This window comes from Tamandua tetradactyla, chromosome 6 (genome assembly GCF_023851605.1).
Source record: "Tamandua tetradactyla isolate mTamTet1 chromosome 6, mTamTet1.pri, whole genome shotgun sequence".
Lineage (NCBI taxonomy): Eukaryota > Metazoa > Chordata > Mammalia > Pilosa > Myrmecophagidae > Tamandua > Tamandua tetradactyla.
In genome coordinates, this window is record NC_135332.1 from 73,266,682 (window position 1) to 73,286,179 (window position 19,498).

The 19,498-nt window shown below is 54.2% G+C and overlaps 1 protein-coding gene across 5 annotated transcripts in view; it reads left to right on the forward strand.

Annotated features, from left to right (window-relative positions):
* Nucleotides 1–19,498, forward strand: part of RPTOR (regulatory associated protein of MTOR complex 1) — a 516,265-nt gene that overhangs the window by 492,129 nt on the left and 4,638 nt on the right. For all 5 annotated transcript variants that reach the window (XM_077166178.1, XM_077166180.1, XM_077166179.1 and 2 more), the window contains 2 exons: nucleotides 14,906–15,012; nucleotides 17,250–17,377. In XM_077166178.1, coding sequence (XP_077022293.1) covers nucleotides 14,906–15,012; nucleotides 17,250–17,377 — 235 coding nt within the window. The remainder of the gene's footprint in view (nucleotides 1–14,905; nucleotides 15,013–17,249; nucleotides 17,378–19,498) is intronic.

Here is a 19,498-nt window from a genome sequence, read left to right on the forward strand (position 1 = left end):
CTCAAAACATCTCCTGAGATTTGATTTCTTAAGAGATTGATGCTGTGGTTTTCAGTCCTTGTTTCGTCCTGCCTGTCCCTGTGGCCCACCACACAGGGCGGTGCATAGAGACGCTCGCCCTGCCCTCTGCCATGCCCACTGACCCCTCCTCCCAGACCTACTTCCTCACCTACCCCCAGAATGACACGTGCATGTGGTTTCAAGACACAAGCAAGTCATATCCATAACAGTGGTTTCCTTTGCTTCAGCTGAGTGTAAGGCAGGGGAATTGTGGGAGGCTGGCCTGGGAAGGAGGGGCCAGCCCATGGAACAAGCACTCAGGGGCCCCCGACGCTCTCTGGCACATGAGAGCGGCTCTCACACCCCGTGGGCCCCGCAGCCCTGTCTCCACATAGCTTCAGCCCATGAATGTGCTTTTCCCCCAGCCTCCTTTCTGTATCCCTCTACCCCATCCCATGAGGGAAGACCTTCCCGCTGCTTGCAGAACCTCCCATTTGCTCCCAAGGGACCACATGAGTGGGGAGTCCAAATGTTGGTGGACGCTGGCCAAGAGCAGGGCACACACAACTGTGGGGCCAGGCACGTTGCCTTCTTTCTTCTTTCCTGTGAAGCAGCAGTGTATCTGGCTTCTCAAAAAGGAAAATATGTTATTTTCTTGTCTTTCTGGGAGTTCAGAAGGAGAGAGGAAAGCTTGGGACACCAGTTCACTCCAGAAAATCAAGAGAGAATGGCCTTGTGTGCCGCTGGGCTGGGCAAGGCATAGGCCCTGCCCTGGGTCCTGGGGGGCATCCCTGGAGGGCCCTGCCCTGCCCTGCCCTGGCTCCCCAGGACCTCCTTTAGGCTGCCACATCCCCCTCTGCCAAACAGAGCTGCTCCCAGGCCCCCACAGCCCAAGTGGGCCAGAGGCACAGCCTCTAAGCTCACTTGCACCAGGGCGCTCTGTTTCTCGGGTGTTTAGTGCAGTAACAGAGAGCAGGCTGGGTCTGGGTGCCGGCCCTTCTTCTCAGTCCTGGCTGCTCCTGCCCATTGGCACCAGACTCCTCTCATGTACCTCCGCCACCAGGTCTGCACCCGCCACAAGCTCTGCATGCTCTCTGGGCTGGGACCCTAGTTTTGAGACGTAGGACACAGCAGCTTCCACGAGAGCTGCTCTTCAGCATGCCAGGCACCCACTGATGTCCTGAGGCGGTGGGTCCCAGAGGCCGTGTGCCCTGGAGTTCGAGGCTGTGGTCTCTGTGGACATGCACCTGTAGCCACTCTTACTCCCTTCTGCAAACGCTTCATGTGCCATCTGCTCTGGGCAACCATGGGCTCCACCTGCACCTAGGGGGCTCCTGCCTTTGCGTGAGAAGAGTGCCTTCGGGGCTGAGGCCCTGGATTCCATCACATCTCCCAAGTGTCCCAGACCCAGGGGGATGTCTGCCCATTGGGGGGAGCCCATTGGAGCCCCCTTCACCATTCCTCCTACAAACCCCAGGAAACATCGAACTCTTCTGTACACAGACCCAGACCCAGGGGGATGTCTGCCCACTGGGGGATGGTCCAGGGAGGGGGGAGATTGGTCACCACACACTCAGAGAGCACAGCGTCCCATGGACCAGAGGAGGGAAGCTTTCTAGAAAGTTTTTTCAGTCCAGTGTACTCACCTCTGGTTACAAAGGTGTGTCTTCTTGTTCTGAGTTTTTCTCGTTCTGAGTTCTCTCTGTGTTTTCTCGTTCTGAGTTCTCTCTGCTTGGAAATTGCTATCGTGGAAACTCATATGAGAATGAGACTTGATTCCATTATTTATGGCTGAGGAGAAGACACCTTCTTATAGGAGCCCAGCCCTGGTCCTTAGCCATCTTTTGAACCATGTACAAGCTTCGGGCATCATCATAAGGTGTCTCAGCTCAAGTATATTCCCACCCATCCTCCACCCAGCCCAGGACACACATGCCCTGTCAGAGGCAATAGAGCTGGAGGCTGACCAGGGTCAGGGCCATCCCTGAGCTGAGGACATGGTGCATGGAGATGGAATCAATGCCAATGAGAAGGCTCCTCACCTGGAAGCCCAGTGTGGACAGAGGTGCCTGTGCTCAGGGGCCATCCTGGACCCTCCTCACTGACCCTGGGCTGGCTTTGCTGTCCTCCCTCTAAACGAAGACCTGGAGGCCACCCTCGGGTGCCCAAGTTGCAGCTCTCCCCTCGGTGCGCCCAAGCTGCCCTGGGCTTTTCTTAGCTAGAAGTCTCCCCTCTCTGCTCACCCAACTGGCTCTGAGCATTTCCTGTGAGCTGTCCCTACCTGCTCTCACTCATCTTGGTTCTGGCTCTCTAACAGCGCTGAAGGAGTCCTCTCTCTGCTCAGCCCGTCATGGGGCTCTGGGACAGCACTTGTCAGTTGGGCCGCACAGACTGGGTGCATTTCTAGCCTTTGCCCTCCCAGAATGGACCTGCCTTTCCCCCACACCATGCCCGCCCCACATGTCCTGGGCAGATTCTGCTTGGACGTCCCTGGAAGCTGGGCAATCTGAGGCATTTTAAGACATATTTTCACATTGAGCTATAATGCCTTCCAAATGCCATTTGGAGTGATTCCCCTCCTCTTCCTCCTTTTTTTTCTTTAGCCCAAAAAACCTGCTAAGTGAACTTTCCTCTTTGTGGAGTACATGTTTGTCTACGTCCCTGACCGTCCCAGCACAGCGGGTCCTCTTTCTCTGGGCCGCAACCTGTTGTGGACTTGCCCTTCTTGTCTGCCCTCTTCCCCATTTTCTGACTGTTTGGGTTGTTCTCCTAACCCTTTTTGGTTTGTATGCTTGATTTGGCTAACTTTGCTTTGGCTGGCCAACTGACCCTTGCCTCAATCCCATAACCCCTATTTCCTTGTAGGTCAGGCCTGAAAGTTTTCCATCAGTCTTGACCACAGTAAGCAGGGAGGTGAGTGCCCTCCCTCTTCTTCCCGGGTCCCTCCGGGAGGTGGGAGAGGCTGGGAGCCTGGCCCTCCCTCACTAGGTAGCTCTCGTTCCCCTGTGGTAGCATCCTTCAGGGCTGGCAGAGGTCCAGGGCTGCCACCCCTTCATCCCCACATCTGTCATCCATGCTACAAGATGCCACAGGGACACTGACTTGACCAGGGAGTGCACGGCTTCCATTGGGTAGGTTAGGCAGCTCTCTGCAGCTCCAAGAAGAAGGATGGAGAAAGGACCATCCCTCGGGCCAGGCCTGGGCCTGGGTCTCCTTGTTCTGAAGGCATTGGCCAGGCCGGGCTCTGAGCCACTGCATGGAAGGCAAGTGCACCACGCTCCTCTCCTTCCGAGTTGCCTCCCACTCGCCAAGGAGCAGAACACTGCCCAGTTTTGAGCCAATGGAGTGAGGAGTCACCTTTAAGCAGAACGGCCCCGCTCCGCCGACAAGGCCTCCCCAGGAGGCACGAGTCATGGGTCACCAGAACAAACACCTTCACGCCGACATTTGTTTTCACTGAGACTTTCCAAACAGAACTCAGCTTTTCTCAGTTTGAGGCAAAGCCACCTGAAGCATCTGTTTCCACCAGAAAAAAATCCATATATAAATTTGATAGTTACCAAACATCCATATTGCAACTACCGTTGGATACATGGCGTTAAAACTGGGTCCACAAACTTAAAATAAGTAATGACCAAAATGAGTCCTTTTTCTATCTTAATCTTGCAGTTTTGGTAAAATGTGCAGAAATGGAGCTTTACTGATCCAGGCAATCAGTACATTTTCTGAACTTTAACTTATAGAAGCCACGTTTAAAAGTATGATCACCTTCAAGTAAAATGTGTTTGTCGTGGTCTTTCTAAGGAGAGCATTAATCTCCTAATCTCTAGACACAAACGGAAAATGGACTGCACCTCCAGAAGGGGGTGGCAGGACATACAAGAGGGTTTCTCCAGAAGGCCCATGGTGGCCCATGGTGGCCTTCTCCAGGTACCCCACAAAGTGAAGCCAGAGTAGGCCTTTCTTGGCCCAGGCCTGGGCAAGGTGGAGGCTGCGCAGCTCCTTTTCCCATCATTTTTAGCTCCTCAGTTGGAAGTTGGGGGCTGCTGTCAAGAGCAGCCAGGAGTTCTCTGGGCCAAGCTTGTCGGACACTTGCAGTGCATGGCTGTCTTGCGAGACCCCACTCATCATTGCCCAGCCCCCAGGACATGACTGCAGCAGCCTCTTTCCCCACCGTGCAGCCCCAGAGTATAGTAGGAGAGCATATGGTCTTTGTGTGTGTCAATGCTGAATCTTAAGCCTGCGGTTAATTTTTAAAATTCATGAACTGAAAGTAAGAAGAGTGTGAGCCACATGATGGCTACAAAAGCAATGGTGGAGATGAGCAGGAAGGCTCAGGAGTTGGGGTTCGTGGCAGCCACGGCCTCCCTATGCTCACTGGGGTTAGGGATGGGGAGATGGAGTCTGTAGGAAGCCAAGGGCATGCTAGCACCCTCCAAGATCCCTCAGGCAGATCAAGAACCTAAAATTAACAAGACACTGGGAAGGGAATTACCCTTTGGGTGTGCTGTGAGTCGGAGAAGAGTAGGGTGCTGGCAGCTCCCTACAGGCTTCTGCCTCCTGCCCCCTCCCATCCATGAGGTGTCTACCAACCATGACTCCCCCCAGGAGCGGCAAGGCCCAGCCCTCCTCTCTGGGAAGCAGCCCCTGTTCTTCTGTAGAGGCGGCCAGGTGGGAAGGCGGACACCCTCCAGAACGCGTACCAAGCTCCCTTGGCTGCAAACACCCACTCCCCTCCTTTCCTCTGAGCCCAGTTTCCTAGGCGAGGCCACAGGAATCAGGTGGCATCGTTGACTGGTGAGCTTCCTCCCCGGGAACAGGGGTTCCCTCAGGCCCTGATTTCTATGGTCAGCACACAAGCCTCTGCTGAACCAGCCACATGCCTCCCTTGCACCACAGCATGGGCTGATGTCCAAAAAGTATGCCCAGGGCCCCAGAGGAGCACAATATGAGCCTGCCAGAAAGGCTCCGTGTCGTGTCCTGGGACTCATGGGGGCCACCGCCTATGGGGAGGTCCAGGGCTGCTTTATTGGGGGCTGAGGGCTGGTGGCTGCAACGTGTTCCCCCAAGGGCTTTCTGCTGAGACCAGGGTGCTCCAGGGTCAGCTCCGGCCAGTGAGCCCTGGGGCCAAATGCCGCCACCGAAGGCTGAGATTCCAAAGCAAGCTCTGCTTCTCCTCTTCCCCTCACTCCTGCTTTGCTGTTCTTTATCCTGCAACTATCCACGCTCCATTTATTTATATTTTAAGGAAGAAAACAGCTGTTTGGCCAGGACAGTTGTGTGGGCCCTGTGTTGAGGATAAAGATGTGCAGAAATTACAAATCTCCCATATGGCATCCTGGGAGGAGGGTCCTTTCTCCCTAAATGCACCATCCCTCATATATGAAAGGGGACCATGAAGCTCTGTGCTGTGCCCTGGGGTACTGTGTTCAGCCCGGCTGGGACGCAACACAACCTTAGCAGCCAGCACCCAACTCCCACACAGAGCCAGACCCTAGCAGGGTGGGTGGGGTTCATCAGCTACATGAAAGTGGGCCCGGGAGGATGGAAAACCCGTGCAATTTCCCAAGATATCAGCATGAACTGGGAGGGAGCCGTGCAGCCCCTAAGTGGAGTTGCCCTTTGGGGGCATCCAGGGTAGCTAGTCTACTTCTGCAAAATCAAGCTGCCCCAGGCAGTGGCCAGAGACAGGGCATGGGTTCAGGCTTCTCTTCCTCTCCTCTCCTCCCCAGGGTGGATGCCAGAGCAGCATCTGGCGGGGCACATGTTGGAGCAGTGGGTGCCCGGGCACTCCCGTTCGCAGTCACAGTGCTCTTCCCTTCAGTACCACCAGAACCACAGCTGCCCACATTGTTCCTTCTGCCTGGCACATCCGGGGAGGAATGGTCACTTATTTCATCATCTTTTAAAAACTCATGATGAATCGTACCTTCCACTGTATCTAGAAATTAAACCCAAAACATGGGGCTTGGTCCAGAAGTTCCCAGAAGAGAAGAACTAGGGCTTATGTAGGTTGCAGCTACGTTCTGTTCCCAGGTGGCAGGAGCACCAGCGGAGGCTGGGCAGGGGCCAAGAGAGCCATAGTTAGAGGAAGAGGCTGAGTGGGCCCCTGCTGATCACCCCAGCAGCTTCTCAGTTGATCTGCACTCACCTCCCTGAGACACAGGGGCCTTTTGTCCTAGGAAACACTGGGGTGGGTTGGCTCTTGCAAAGGTAAGTGCAGTTAAGGAAATAGCCCTCAGGATTCCCAAGCTATGGACTTGGGTTTTGTTTTCAACGAGAGCCCAAGAGCGAGGCTGCCCTAGCAGGGCTGATACCAAGCACACCTCCTCCCCAGCAGGTGGGCAGGTGGGCAGGCAGCAGCCCCACATGGCCGAGCATGGCCGGCAGCACGGTGCAGTGACAGTGCAGCCTGCAAGCCCCAGCACTGCCCTGTAGGCCTCGGGCAGGTGAAGCATCCTGACTCTCAGACGGCCCAAGCCCCTGGCATCCTGTGACCCCTCGGGTGTGGCTGAGAAGCAGTGCTGTCCCAGAGGCCATCTGGCCACGGTTTCACCAGAGGAATGGCTGCAGGGCGGACATGGGGTAGGTGCACTGCTGTGAAGGGAGGCCTGGGACAGGCAGGTATCCTTGGCTCCAGCGACCAACTGAGAAGGCCATGTGTCGTCAGGCTGCCTGAGAGTTGTGTTCCTGGAAGAGGTTGGGGAGCGCTGCCTCAGGGGCCAGTCCACGTAGGGGGCCTCTGCTCCTCGCCTGAGGACCACGGCCGGTTCATTCCCTGAGCACACACCACGGTTGGGACACAGGTCTGACCATGAGTCTTTTGGGTTTGTGTGTTTGTTGGCTGTTACAAAGCCTCACAGGAGGTATACATATGGGGTTGCTTTTAGCTTCTCGTGTTTTAAGCAGAGCATTTCATGAGGTTGGGACCCCTGCAGAGAATCCAGGGCCTGATCAGACCCCAGGGCTCCAAGAGAGTGTCAGGGGACGCTCTGAAGGGTCTGGGTGTGTGCGCACGCGGGTGTGCTCACACCCTCATGTGTGACTGTTTTTACTTATCAAACCACAGGAAATTATCATCCTCAAGTAGAGAAACAGTTGGAAGCTAGGGCCTCACCTGCTGCCAGACGAGGGCTCTTATCCCACGGCTGTGAAGAAGCTGACAGGTGCCCACGCTCAGTGTTGCCAGGCCATCCAGATGGCCATCCACTTGGCTCTCAGACAGAGACCACCACTGTTGGCTTAGAGCTGGGGCCTGCAGCTCCCTCTGGAGAGGGCACCCGTGGGTTAGTCTCTCAGTGCCCCCAGAGGGCGTCTAAGTCACACACAAGGCAGTGGTGGCCCTTTGTCAACGTGGCTGCTGGCATTCTGGGGCCGCATGGCCCATGTGCCCTCCTACCATGGGGAGGCTGGCAGCCTTCTCTGGCAGGGAGCCCGAGAAGAAGTGGCCACACGTGGCCTGGCCCGTAGGCAGCCCCCAGCGAGCACAGCATAGAGGAGAGCAGATCAGTCATAGGCTGACTACTGGGAAATCCCTCATGTGCCTTTTTGTCATATGCACAAACTCGTCCAAGCTGCCCCCCCACTCCCAAGTCACTCTGTTAAAAGGCATCTCCTGCATTCTGCGCGTCACTGGAGCTGGAGAGGACTGCTTTGGGAAAAGTATAGCTTTTGCAGTGGGGTAGGTAGGTAGACAGACAGATGTGTCACCCCGGGTGCATCCACCCTGCACAGGCTTGTCTCATGTTCCAAAGTGCCTCTGCTGCTCTAGCCTTGAGCGAGTCCTGGGGTACCTCCAAGGAACCCCAGTATAAGCAAGAACAGCGCTTTGCCTGTAAATTAAGTCCAAGCAAGGCCAAGCTTCTAGTCTGTGGTGTTTCTTTCCGGTGTGCTTTCCTTTTCATGGAGGCTGCGTTCAGAAAATGTTCAAAAATCGCTTGGAAAAAAAGAGAATGGTGGCCAAAGATTTGGTGCATTGTGTGTTGGATGGACAAGGTTGTGCAGGGCCCAGGGGGTGAGGTGGTTGTAGCACCAGGGAGGAAACTTGAGGCCCTAAACTCTGCTGGGAGCAGTGGAAACAAGGAAGGTAGGAAGGGAAGGAATTACTGTGGGGGAGAGAAACGGGGCCAACCCTGGACCCCTGACAATGGCCGTCCTCTCCTCTAAAAAGGAAAGGAGGGTCGCTTTCCTTCTTTTTTTTTTTTTACATTTTTGTTTGCTTATTTTTAATTAAAAGAAAACCTTAATACTCCCAGACAATCATATTTCTATAGTTCACTTTTCTACTTAAAGATTATTTCGCACCTTTTCTTCTAGTATCAAATCCCTAATACCGCCTCTCTAGTTCTTACTCTCAGTGATAAGCTTGTTTCTTTTTTTTTAACATTTTTTATTGTGAAATATAGCATATATACAAAAAAGCAATAAATTTCCAAGTATTTTGTAACAAGTAGCTATAGAACAGATTTCAGAGTTTGATATGGTGTACGTGTTCACAATTTCAGATTTTTCTTTCTAGCTGTTCCAAGACAATGGAGACTAAAAGAAATAGCAATATAATGATTCAGCAGTCATACTAATTTGTTAAATCTTATCTTCTCTGTTATAACTCCTCCTTCTTTGATCCTTCTCCCAGTCTTTATGGGTATTTGGGCTATTTGGGCATTTTCATGTTGGAAAGGGGTGTCAATAATATGGGATGAGGGGATGGAACTAGTTGATGTTCTGGAGAGGCTAGACCCTCTAGGCTTCAGGATTTATCTGGCCTAGAAACCATCTGGAAGTTGTAAGTCTCTGAAAAGTAATCTTAGTGCCTGAAACTTTTGTAGACTCTCAGACAGAGTGTTAGGTGTTCTTTAGGGCCAACAGGAATGGTGGTGGCTAGGGTTTGCAGATCGTGGCAATTAGCATTGTCTTGCTGAAGTTTGCAGAAGAGTAGCCTCCAGAATAACCTCACAACTCTATTTGAATTCTCTTAGCCATTGATACCTTATTTTGTTGCATTTCCTCTCCCCTTTCTCTTCAGGAAGGCATTGTTGATCCCACAGTGCTAGGGCCAGGCTCATCCCTGGGAGTCATGTCACTCATTGCAAAGGAGATTTTCACCCCTGAATGTCATGTCCCACGCTGGGGAAGAGAGTAATGATTTTACCTGCGGAGTTGGGCTTACAGAGCCAGAGGCCACATCTGAGCAACAAACGAGGTCTTCTGGAAGTGACTCTTAGGTATAACTGTAGGTAGTCTAAGCTTCTCCACTACAGAAATAAACTTCACCAAAGCAAGCCTGAAGCTCAAGGCCTTGGCCTATTGAAATGGAAGTCCCTGATGTTTGAAAGAGTATCAGGAGTTTCCCAAGAGGGAAAGTTTAATAGTTCCATATTTTTTCTCCCATCCTTCAAGAGACTTTGCCACTACTTTTTAATTATCTGCCCAACATACTCTGGGATGTGTTTGGGCATTATATTATATTATATACAGAATTGCAAGCCCTCATTCCCATTCCAGGCTCCATTTCTTTATGTTGTTTAAATGATCTATCCAGATAGGTTGAGTTAAATTATGTGCTACAGAAAATTTAAGCTTTGGACAAAATAAACCTCTCTTCCTTTCATCTCATATAGCGGGTGAAGTTGTAAAATGTATTTTTTACATCCTTTACCCTGTATTCTGATTTACCTTAGTACCGGCCGGATTGGCTTCGTTATTATCTCTAATTGAAGCCTGATCTCTTTTGTGGTTTCTTTAACCATTGTTGTGTGTAGCAATGTTGACTTTCAGAGCCACAGAACCCCTAGTCTTAGGTGTCACCCAGGTGCCCAGAGTTCCAGGGAGGTACCAGGTCACACATCTATCACACAGCCTCTTAGGATCTAGAAATAGCATTTTCAGCTCCAGACTAAATGTGACTATTATAAGAGCTTACAATCTAGGCCCCAGTTTTCTTATAACTATTTTCTAAAGGAGACCATACAATATTTTTTCATTTGTTTCTGGCTTATTTTACACTACATTATAACATCCCCGAGACTCATTCATCTCATTTCTTGCCTCACAACTTCATTCCTTTCTATATCCTCACAATAACCCATCATATGTATTCTCCACAGTTCACCTTTCTGCTCCTCAGTCAGTGTTTCCTTCAACCACCTCCATCTATTGGAAATCATAGATGATGTCCAAAATCAACAATCCATGTCTCACCTTATCCTCACTTAGTTGTACAATCAGCAGCACTTTCAATTTTAGACAGTTTTCATTGCTCCTAAAAGAAAAATAACAGACACACCGCCACCAAAGAGAAAATCCAAACCTCCCTTAACTCTCACTTTGCTTTTTGCTCTTTGCTAGGCTCCCTCAGAGGCTTCCCTGTGCCAGGCATGTCCCAGAGCCTTCCTTCTGGAGAGAGTGACAGTTCTGAGTGGGATTTCAGCCCATTGGCCCCCTTCTACTCACTCTCTCTGGAGGAGCCCTCCTGGGCCAGAGATGAGAGGAGGGCCCCAGGGTTGGGGTGGAGGACTGTCCAAGGGGCTGACAGCTCCACAGGCCATGTCAGCAGCCAGGCTCCCACTGGGTGAGTGGGGCCCAGAGGATGGCTTGAAGCGGGCGAGTCACAGGCAAGCCGCCCGGCCTGGCCCCTGGGAAGCTGCCTCAGGCATGCACTCTTGGCTGTTTACCTAGTCCTTAAGGAATTTGTCTTAACTGACTTGGAATAACACTGTAGAAATGCAAAGCCTTGGTACTAAAGGGGGAAGAAGGAGCCTGCTCCTCTGACAGACCCTGAACAAGAGAGGGACATTTAATGTGTTAACAGCACTCAGTGGCTTGTGTTTGTTTTATTTTGGTTTTTACCCTAAAAGGTTAAATTCCAGGAACAGAAGACTAAAATTAATGGTTATAGGGCCAAAAATGGAAATTGTACTCTCCATTTTTCTCTTTATCTAGTACTTAAAAAGGACTTTACCACTTAACTACCCATAAAAATTTAGTAAAAATACAGATTAGTGGAATTTTACAGTTTTCAAGTTTCTCCTAGAAATGCAAAGCTCAATACATCATCCTCACGTTTCTCAAGTGTTGAATTTTCTGGGGTCAAGAAGCAGGCCCCTGTTTGCCCTGACAGCCCTCTGCTGCTGTCCCTCTGTCGGGCCCCCTGCCCCAGGACAGTGCCCTTCCCATACACCTGGAGCCCCTGAGCATCCCTCTGCCCATCACTCTGGTCTGGGCTGCCTTAAGCCACTCTCGCTCCTGCTTCACCATGTCTGTTTTCTCACATCCGTAATTTTCTCCCACTCCATCTTCACCTTTTCCTTCCCTGTTTGCGATACCACTCTCATCCATGTCGCCTGTTCCCAGGGACCCTACCTGTCCTTCCTGATCATCTCCTGGCATAGAGGGCCGGGGAAGCCTGCACCCCAGGACAGCTCCGTCCAGGCCAAGGGGCAGCTTGCTGGACGGGAAGGTGGCAGAGGAGATCAGAATCTCCTTTCAGGGAAGATGTCTAGACCTGGTGTGTCTGCAAGTCCACTCAAGCCTCCAGGCAGGGTCTGCTGGCCTCCGAGCCCCAGAGGCAGAGGGGAGCTGCTGTGGAGTGCTGGGTCCTTCTGGACCATCCGAGTGACCACATCCAGGGCCTCGTGGGCAGTCCCTTTGGGACTGAGGTAGGCCAGTGCCGACTGGGCATCCCACGAGGAAGAAGGAAGTGAGGGGGAATGCTGTTGGTTCTGCCGGTCAGCCGGCTGGTCACAGCAGGATCCAGGCCCTCCTGTCCCTGCCCCGCCATGCCCTGTGAACCTGTCTCACAAGCCAGTCCTATCATGAGCACGGGCTCATCCACCAGGGCAACAGGGCAGAAATGGCACGGGCTTGGTAACCACCCTCGCAAATACCATTCTGACATGGGGATATCCCCTGCCTAGAACTGGATATGTCTCAGAAGAGAGACTGCATTTTAAGGAGTAAAGAATGCAGACCACTCGAGGAATCTTTCTGACTGGCAGAGGCTATCGGTTCACCAATCCAAGTTCCAGACATAAAGACCAATCATAAAAATGATACTCTATATTTTCTATCCTGGCAAAACTGCAGGGAGACAGGGCCCACTCCCTTGACAAGAGCCTAGAGCATCTGGATTAACCACGGCCTGCTTTTAATGCAGAGCTGAGCTCCCAGGAAACACAGATCTGTGAGGGCCGAAAGAGCCAGAACAGGAGAGCAGGGCAGGCTTGCAGGCAAGTCGAAGGGAGAGAGGGGTAGGGAATGTGCGAGCAGCTTAGTACAAAGCAGTAGGGGAATCGAGGAAGCTAGGAAAGGGCACAGACAGAAATAGAAGAGAATGCTACTTACAAATTCACATTCACCAGTAAGCCCAATAAATGTTCATGTGTTCAAGTCACCAGTTAAAAGTTAGAGACTGTCAGATTGGATTAAAGACCATCTGGATATAGCAAAAGTAGGACTTTATTTCATTTGACAAATGTTTGTGAAGTTCCTCTTGGGTGCTAGGCAGTGTTCTTGGTACTTGGCTGCATCGCTGAATAAAGACAAGACAAAGACCTGCCCACCTGGGTCTCCATTCTGACAGGGAGGACAAGCCGCATGCAGTAAGCATGATAAGTACATGGCAGAGCATGTAGGAGGCAATGAGTCCTGCAGAATAAAGACGAGAGAGCAGGGTGAAGCCACAGCACTAAATGATTACGGTGAGATTTGAGCAGTGAGCTGGGGGGAGAAGGGAAGGAGCCACGGGGCCATGGGGAGAGGAGCTCACCAGCTACGCCCCTGTGTACTGGCACGGAGGGGCTAGGGTGGACAGGTGAGAGCCAGAGCCTTGGGGCCAGGGATGCCCACAGGACTCTGCTTTCCTGAGTGGGTGGGGAGCCACCACCCATTTAGAGGAATGACTTGAATCAGCTGCATCTTAAGGACACTCAGGCTGCTGTGTTGAGGTTAGTCCCTGTGGAGGAGGGGCAGAAGCAAGCAGACCAGTCCCGAGGCCTCTGTGTTCCAGTGAGGATTTGATGGGAGCTTGGGTTGAAGTGGGGCAGTGGACTGACTGAAGATTAGGTGCATTTCAAAGTAAAGGCAGCAGAGCCTCCTGACAGATAGACTTCGGGTGTGAGAGTCAGGGTGGCAGCTGATTCCAAGGTTCAGACTGAGCAACTGGAAGAGGCTGGTATCATCTTGATGCCAGAATTCAAAAGGACACTATGAGAAAAGATTCTAGATGGGATGGCCACGCATCCTACTCAGCCTGGCATAGTCCTGGTTGACACCTGTCTGTTCAGGTGTTATTAATTCCTAGTAGCACCCCCTTCCATTGAAGCATCCAATACGGATGACAAATTATGCAGCCCCTTTCCTTAGAGGTCAGTCTTACTTGGAGACATAGAAACTGAAGTCCCAAATGATGAATGAGTAGCAATGCCTCCAGGAGGTGCTCCGGACAGCAACATTGTTGAGTCCACTGTTTGAGATCTGGTATCACTATTGTGTTTTGTTGGCCTGAGCAGTGCTGGCATGCAGTCAGCCTGAAAGAAGAGAGGACATATCATGATCTAATTCAGTCAATGCAGGAATGCAAGGATAGTTCACCATCAGAAACATCCGGTCTTGCCCCATCAGGCTGCAAACACCAAATGTTGAGAAGGTTGTTGGGAAGCTCATGTATGTCCCAGCCAAATGCAAATAAGCCACTCACTTTGCAGGACAAATATGGCCACAGCCATGGGACTCAGAACGTGCAGGATTTCCATTTCCAGGTGCTTCCTTCTCCCCTGCACATGAGGACACCAGCAATGAATGCGGCACATGCATCCTGGTTTAGAAAGGACGGGAAGAGCCAAAGTGAAGGGTCTGAGTGTTCAATGGAGTATGACCCAGAAGTATACATGAATTCCCAGATCTGCGTGGGTCGGGTGAGATAAATCCTCAAAACGTAATGTTAAAGGAAAAGAGCAGGTTGCTAGAAGACATGCTCTATTCTGATATTTATTAGGGTTTATTTTGTTGTTGTTGTTTTGAATGAGCAGGCACCGGGAAGCGAGCCCAGGTCTCCCGCATGGCAGGCGAGAGCTCTACCTGCTGAGCTACATGGCCTGCCCTAGGGTATTTTTTGAAATGTGGTTATCATTTATGGGCCCAGGCAGATGTGGGGAAACGTGTTGAGGCAGTTCAGTAAGGTGCCCCAGGCTGAGGTCAGGAGCTCAGGGACAGGCAAACAAGGCTTTGCTGTGTCTAAAATGTTTCTTTTCAAAAACGATGAGTGAAAATGGCAAAATGTTAACATGCATTAGATCTGGGTGGGGGCATGAAAATCTCTGTTGTGTTCTCTGGAATTTTGTGTATTTGTGACGGACCCACTCTGCAAGGGCCTAGTGCCACCTTTGGAAATGCTGAAGCTGCTTGGCTCGCCGGCCAGTCCCCCAGTGGCAAGGAGCCCCTCACTTCACCCTGTTTGTCAGTCGTTCCTCCCCGGCCAGTTTCCTGCTCCCAGGGCTTCCTGCAGAGCTGCCGTCTACCCCAGAAGGGTTGGGGTCCTCGCACCCTGGCATGCCCAAGGCATGGACTCTCAGTGTCCTACTGGGATGCCTGTCTCGAAGTCACCTGCCCCACACCCCACCCAGTGGTACCCTGTATTCTAAAAGATGGGCAACTCAGACAGACTGTCCTTGGACCAAACTCCTGCCTCCCACACCTGGCCTTCCACACCTGGCCTCAGCTACAGCGGTCTCTGAGAAAGGCCCAGTTTTCCGGTCTCAGAATTGTTACCCCTGTTCAGACCCCAGGGTATGCCCTGGATATCCAGCCTAAGCTCAAACCTGGGCCCGCGTGGTGGGGAGTGCCCCATGGAGCCAGCCGCCTGCCCAGGGGCCACGAGGGGTACGAGGCATGTGTGTGTCCCTGCCAGGAGCCGGGATGGTGGTGGACTGGGAGCAGGAGACCGGCCTCCTTATGAGCTCCGGGGACGTGCGGCTCATTCGGATCTGGGACACGGATCGTGAGATGAAGGTGCAGGTAAGGATGCCCAGCCCCATGCGCCCTCCCCATGTGTCTCCCAAGGGGCCCCATGCAGCCTCCCAAAGTTCCCTGACCACTCCTACATGCCCCCAAGTGGCCCCCCACATTCCCCTAAGCCTAAACAGCCCCTGAGCAGCCCCCAAGCAAATCCCACACGTACCCCTGCGTGTTGCCTGAGCATCCCCAAGTCGCTTCTGAGGGGCCCACTATGCACCTCCCATGCACCCCAAAGCAACCCCCAAGGGTGCCCCCAGCACCCCTCAAGACCCCTGCACACCCTCCAGGTGTCCCCGGAGCAGCACCCCGAACATCCTCCAAATACCCCTAAGTGGCCCTCACATGGCCCCCCAAACGTCCCCCATGCACTACCCCAGTATCCCCCAAATGTCTCCAAGCACCCCCAAATAGCCCCCACGTGGCCCCCGTGCACCCCCTCCATGTCCCTTGAACATCCCCTGGCATCCCTGTTCCCCTGGGTGTGGCGTCTCGCCCTCCTTCAGCCACTCTGGGCCCTGCTGGGGCAGCCACTGCCATCTTCGGGAAACAGGTACCTCTCATGCCAACTAGGAACCCAGGTCCACAGAGCATGGCTGGTTCTGTGGGGGCCAGGTATTTTCGGGGGGCAGACACAACCTGGAAGAAGGGTACCTCAGCATGGGGGGAGACTGGGAGCAGCCCAGAGCCTCCCCAGTCCCAGCACTCAGGGCACATTCTTCACTCTGACCACCTGCGGTGCAGTTATACCAGTGCTAATCCTGATTACTTTCAGATGTTTTTATCTGCATAAATTAGAGAATATCAGAAATCAATAGGGTGAAAATATCTTAAATTACAATGATTTATTGACTGTGTGCTCCTTAAAGCATTTTTGTGTTCAGTTTTAATAAAAAGAGAGAAATAAGTTGATTTGTTGAGGCAACCTGGGAAGTTGGTGGCAGGCGGGGGCTACACACGAGGAACCCCTCTGGGCCAGCCCCATCCAGGCAGAGGTGGGGCCTGTGCACTCAGCTCCAGGAGCAGTGCCCTCCTGGGGCTCCAGGGGGAGCTTGTGGGGGGGACACTGTTACCTGGCCTCTCCCTACCCTGCCCCTTCCCACGAGAAGGACCCGTCCCCTGCCTGTGGCCCAGCCAGAAGGCTTGACAGGAATAGAGGTGGCAGGAGCCCTGCCCAGCACTCGGGCTCCCCAGACGCAACTGGAAAGGATTGCAGAACGAACCACGGGCCACGAGGGCTGCTCCTTCCATGCTGGTAGAAGCCGCCCTCCTGCATGCAGCCGCTACATCAACCCTGACTGCCTTTCTCACCATTGCTTCCTCAGGGCAGTGGGCAGCACTGCTGGGGGGCAGGGGTCGAGATCCAGCCCCTGGGCACAGTCCCCAACAACCTGTAGCCCCTGGGTGCTTGCCCCGCATCTTGCCCATGCCCCAACTTCTGGCCAGAGGCCACTGCCACCGGCCCCCTGGGTGTGTCACACCTGGCAGTGGTGCCAGGCAGCTAGAGCACACTCTGCTGCCAGGACAGCTCTCATGCCCACCTGGGAGATGAGGCTGCAGGGGCTGCCCTCCCTCCCTACCGCAGGGCTCCATCTCGGCCCACAGAGCATCTCAGTTCTGCACAGCGGTGCAGGTTAAGCAGCCTCACCCAGGGTCGCAGGGCAGTGAGCGCTGAGAAGAACGGTGCCCTTTAACAGGCCTGCAGCCCTTGCCACAGGCACCGTTTCTTCCCATCCTCCTTGGGTTTCTTCTCCTTATCTGATAGTAGCAAAACTTTTTCTGACTGGAAAAGCATTTTGTCCCTCTCGTAGCCCATTTTTTGTCTCCTGCTGTTTCCTGCCAAGACCTCCTACCTCCTACCCTCTGCCAGTGCTTATAGCTGGCGGGGGGAGAGCAGACCCTTCCCAGACCTTTCCCGAGCTAATTACCTGTTGTAAGAAGATGCAGACAGGCTGCCTCCTGCCCAGATGTGCTGTTTTTTTTTTTTAGAAAAGAGGGAGATGTTGCTGGAAAGTGTCATCGGCCCTTGGAGGTGTCTGCCGGCTGCAGGGCCAGTCGGGCAGTGGACTCTGGGCCCTGGCCAGTGTGCGCCATGCAGCCGGCCCCATCCCATCGCATCCAGGCCCTCTTTCCCTTCCACTCGGCATCTGAGGCCTGCCTGGTGGGCACTAGGGCAGCCCCTGATCATGCGTGAGCCTCTGAACACGTGTGGTCCTCATGGGGCCTCTGCTTGCACCTAGGACATACCCACGGGTGCTGACAGCTGCGTGACGAGCCTGTCCTGTGACTCGCGCCGCTCCCTCATCGTGGCCGGCCTCGGCGACGGCTCCATCCGCGTATATGACCGGAGGATGGCGCTCAGTGAATGGTGACAGCCCGGGGCCCCCACTCCTCACAGGGTGCAAGGGGCTTGTAAAGTGGGAAGGGGCGAGCGGCCCGGGGTGCCTCCCGCAGGCCAGGAACCTGCTTCAGAAGGCAGAGCCTGAGCATGGCTCCCCGGGACCACCCATGGGGTCCCCACAGGCGCCCTGTCTCCCAGCATGGGGTTTGCACCCAAGGAAAAGGCAGGCAGCCCCCAGCAGGTGCAGGGTAGGGGTGGAGGTTCGGGCCGTACCCTGCGTGGTGGCTCTGCCCCTCAGGCTGATAGTGACCCCACCTCTCATGGTGTTTGCTGTGACCTCCACCCCATCCATCCCCGCATGGCGGCCCCACCCACACCATGATGGTTACATGTGGCCGCTGCTCCTGGGTGGGGCCATGGCAGTAGCGCCCACTTACTGACAGGTGGTGGCATCACTGCTTAGAGACCAGGAGATGACAGTGGTCGATGACAGTGCTGCCACCAGAGCCCACCCCCAGGAGTGCTGCCTGCACCCCACCTGTCCTGGGCTCAGCCCTGCCCCAAGAGGGTTTAACTACAGGCCCCGGGAGGTGGCAGGGGGTGCTGGCGTGGTGGAGTAGAAGGAGGCAGAGCCCAGACCATGACTCCCTGATCTTGGGGGGAGCAACCAGCAGCCCAGGAATGGTGAGCCCACTGGGACGCCTTGGCGTGGGATTGTCAAAGGTGTCCCCTCAGCTCTGCTCTGGGCAGCAGAGTGAGTCGGGGTGCTGGCCTGACATGGCCAGGCTGGGACAGGGGCACGAGTGGAAGGAGGATAGAGACTTCATTTCTGGGCGATTTGGGGTCCTGCAGCCTCCCCTTAGATGCCCAGGTTACCCTCTCCAGAAGGTCCGATCTCGGGAGCAAGGGCAGGGCCGAGTGCAGACCTGGGCTCAGTGACAGCATGGGGTGGCCCAGAGCAGAGGGTGCAGCCGGGCCCTGGGGCCCCCCAACCTTCAGCCCTGGGGCCCCCCAGCCTTCAGCCCTGGGGCCCCCCAGCCTTCAGCCCTGGGGCCCTGGGTAGACGAGACCACTGCAGCAAAGGCACAGGGAGAAAGGGGAAGCCTTCCTTTCACCCTCACAGAGAGAGGGTGACTCTCCTCAGGGCTCACCAAGAGACAAGAGCTCGCCCAGTGCTGTGAGAACATGCCTGGGCCACCTTTGGGTGTGTGACCAGGGACATGGAGGGTGCAAGTGAACGCAAGGGGGCAGGAAGTGCAAGCAGGGAGAGGAGGCGGCTCATTCGGAGTTTGCTGCCAAGTGGGGCCCCTCCCTGGTGTGGCTTAAAAGGGCACATAGCCAGGCTGGTGATTTTGGAGCAAGTCCACGTGTCATGGAAGGGTCCTGGGCAGGGGAGGGAGAGCTGCCAGAGCTGGTGGCGGAAGGCACAGAAGGCATGGTGCCAGGCAGCCAGCTGATTTGGGGTGGGAGGCAGGGGAGGGCCTCTGGTGGCTCCTGTTTTCTCAGCACCACGGGTGAGTGGGAGGGTGGGGAGAAGTGTGCAGGTTCCTTCGGCTCTGGGTTTGGCAGCAGTCAGGAGCAGACTGAGTGGTTCCCTTCGGTGTGGCAGAAGTCGCTGCTAGCTGGCAAGGAGGTGAGAGAAACAGGAGCTCTGGGGACCTTTTCCGTTGGGAGCATCCTCCAGAGGGAGGAGCAGCCCGGAACCTCTCTGCACAACTCCACGGTCCAGGGCGAGTCACTGCTATCACCACCTTGCATCAGTGTCCCTATCATCTGTAGCTTGCAGGCCACCCCTTCTCCAGTCCTGTGGGTTTGCTGGGCATCACCTGGGGTTCCTCCTGTAGCAGCGTTTGTGGGCGCAGAGTCTGGGTTTCCATGGGGAGCTCCAGAAGACAGGCCCTTCCCAGCGAGCCAGCACACTCAGACCCAAGCTTGCATCTTTCCCAGCGCCTATCCCGTCACCCCAGCAGGTTCTGTTGCCTGGCCCAGAGTTGGCAGGCGGGCATGGCACAAGAGCATGTGTCCCAGGAGACCCCGTTCATGAGGACCCACCCAGGTGACAGCACAGCTGCCCCCGCCTCTGGGTGGGCCAAGATGGCCAAGGGCTCCTAGCACCTTCCAGAGTCCACTCCCTGAGTGGCCAAGCTG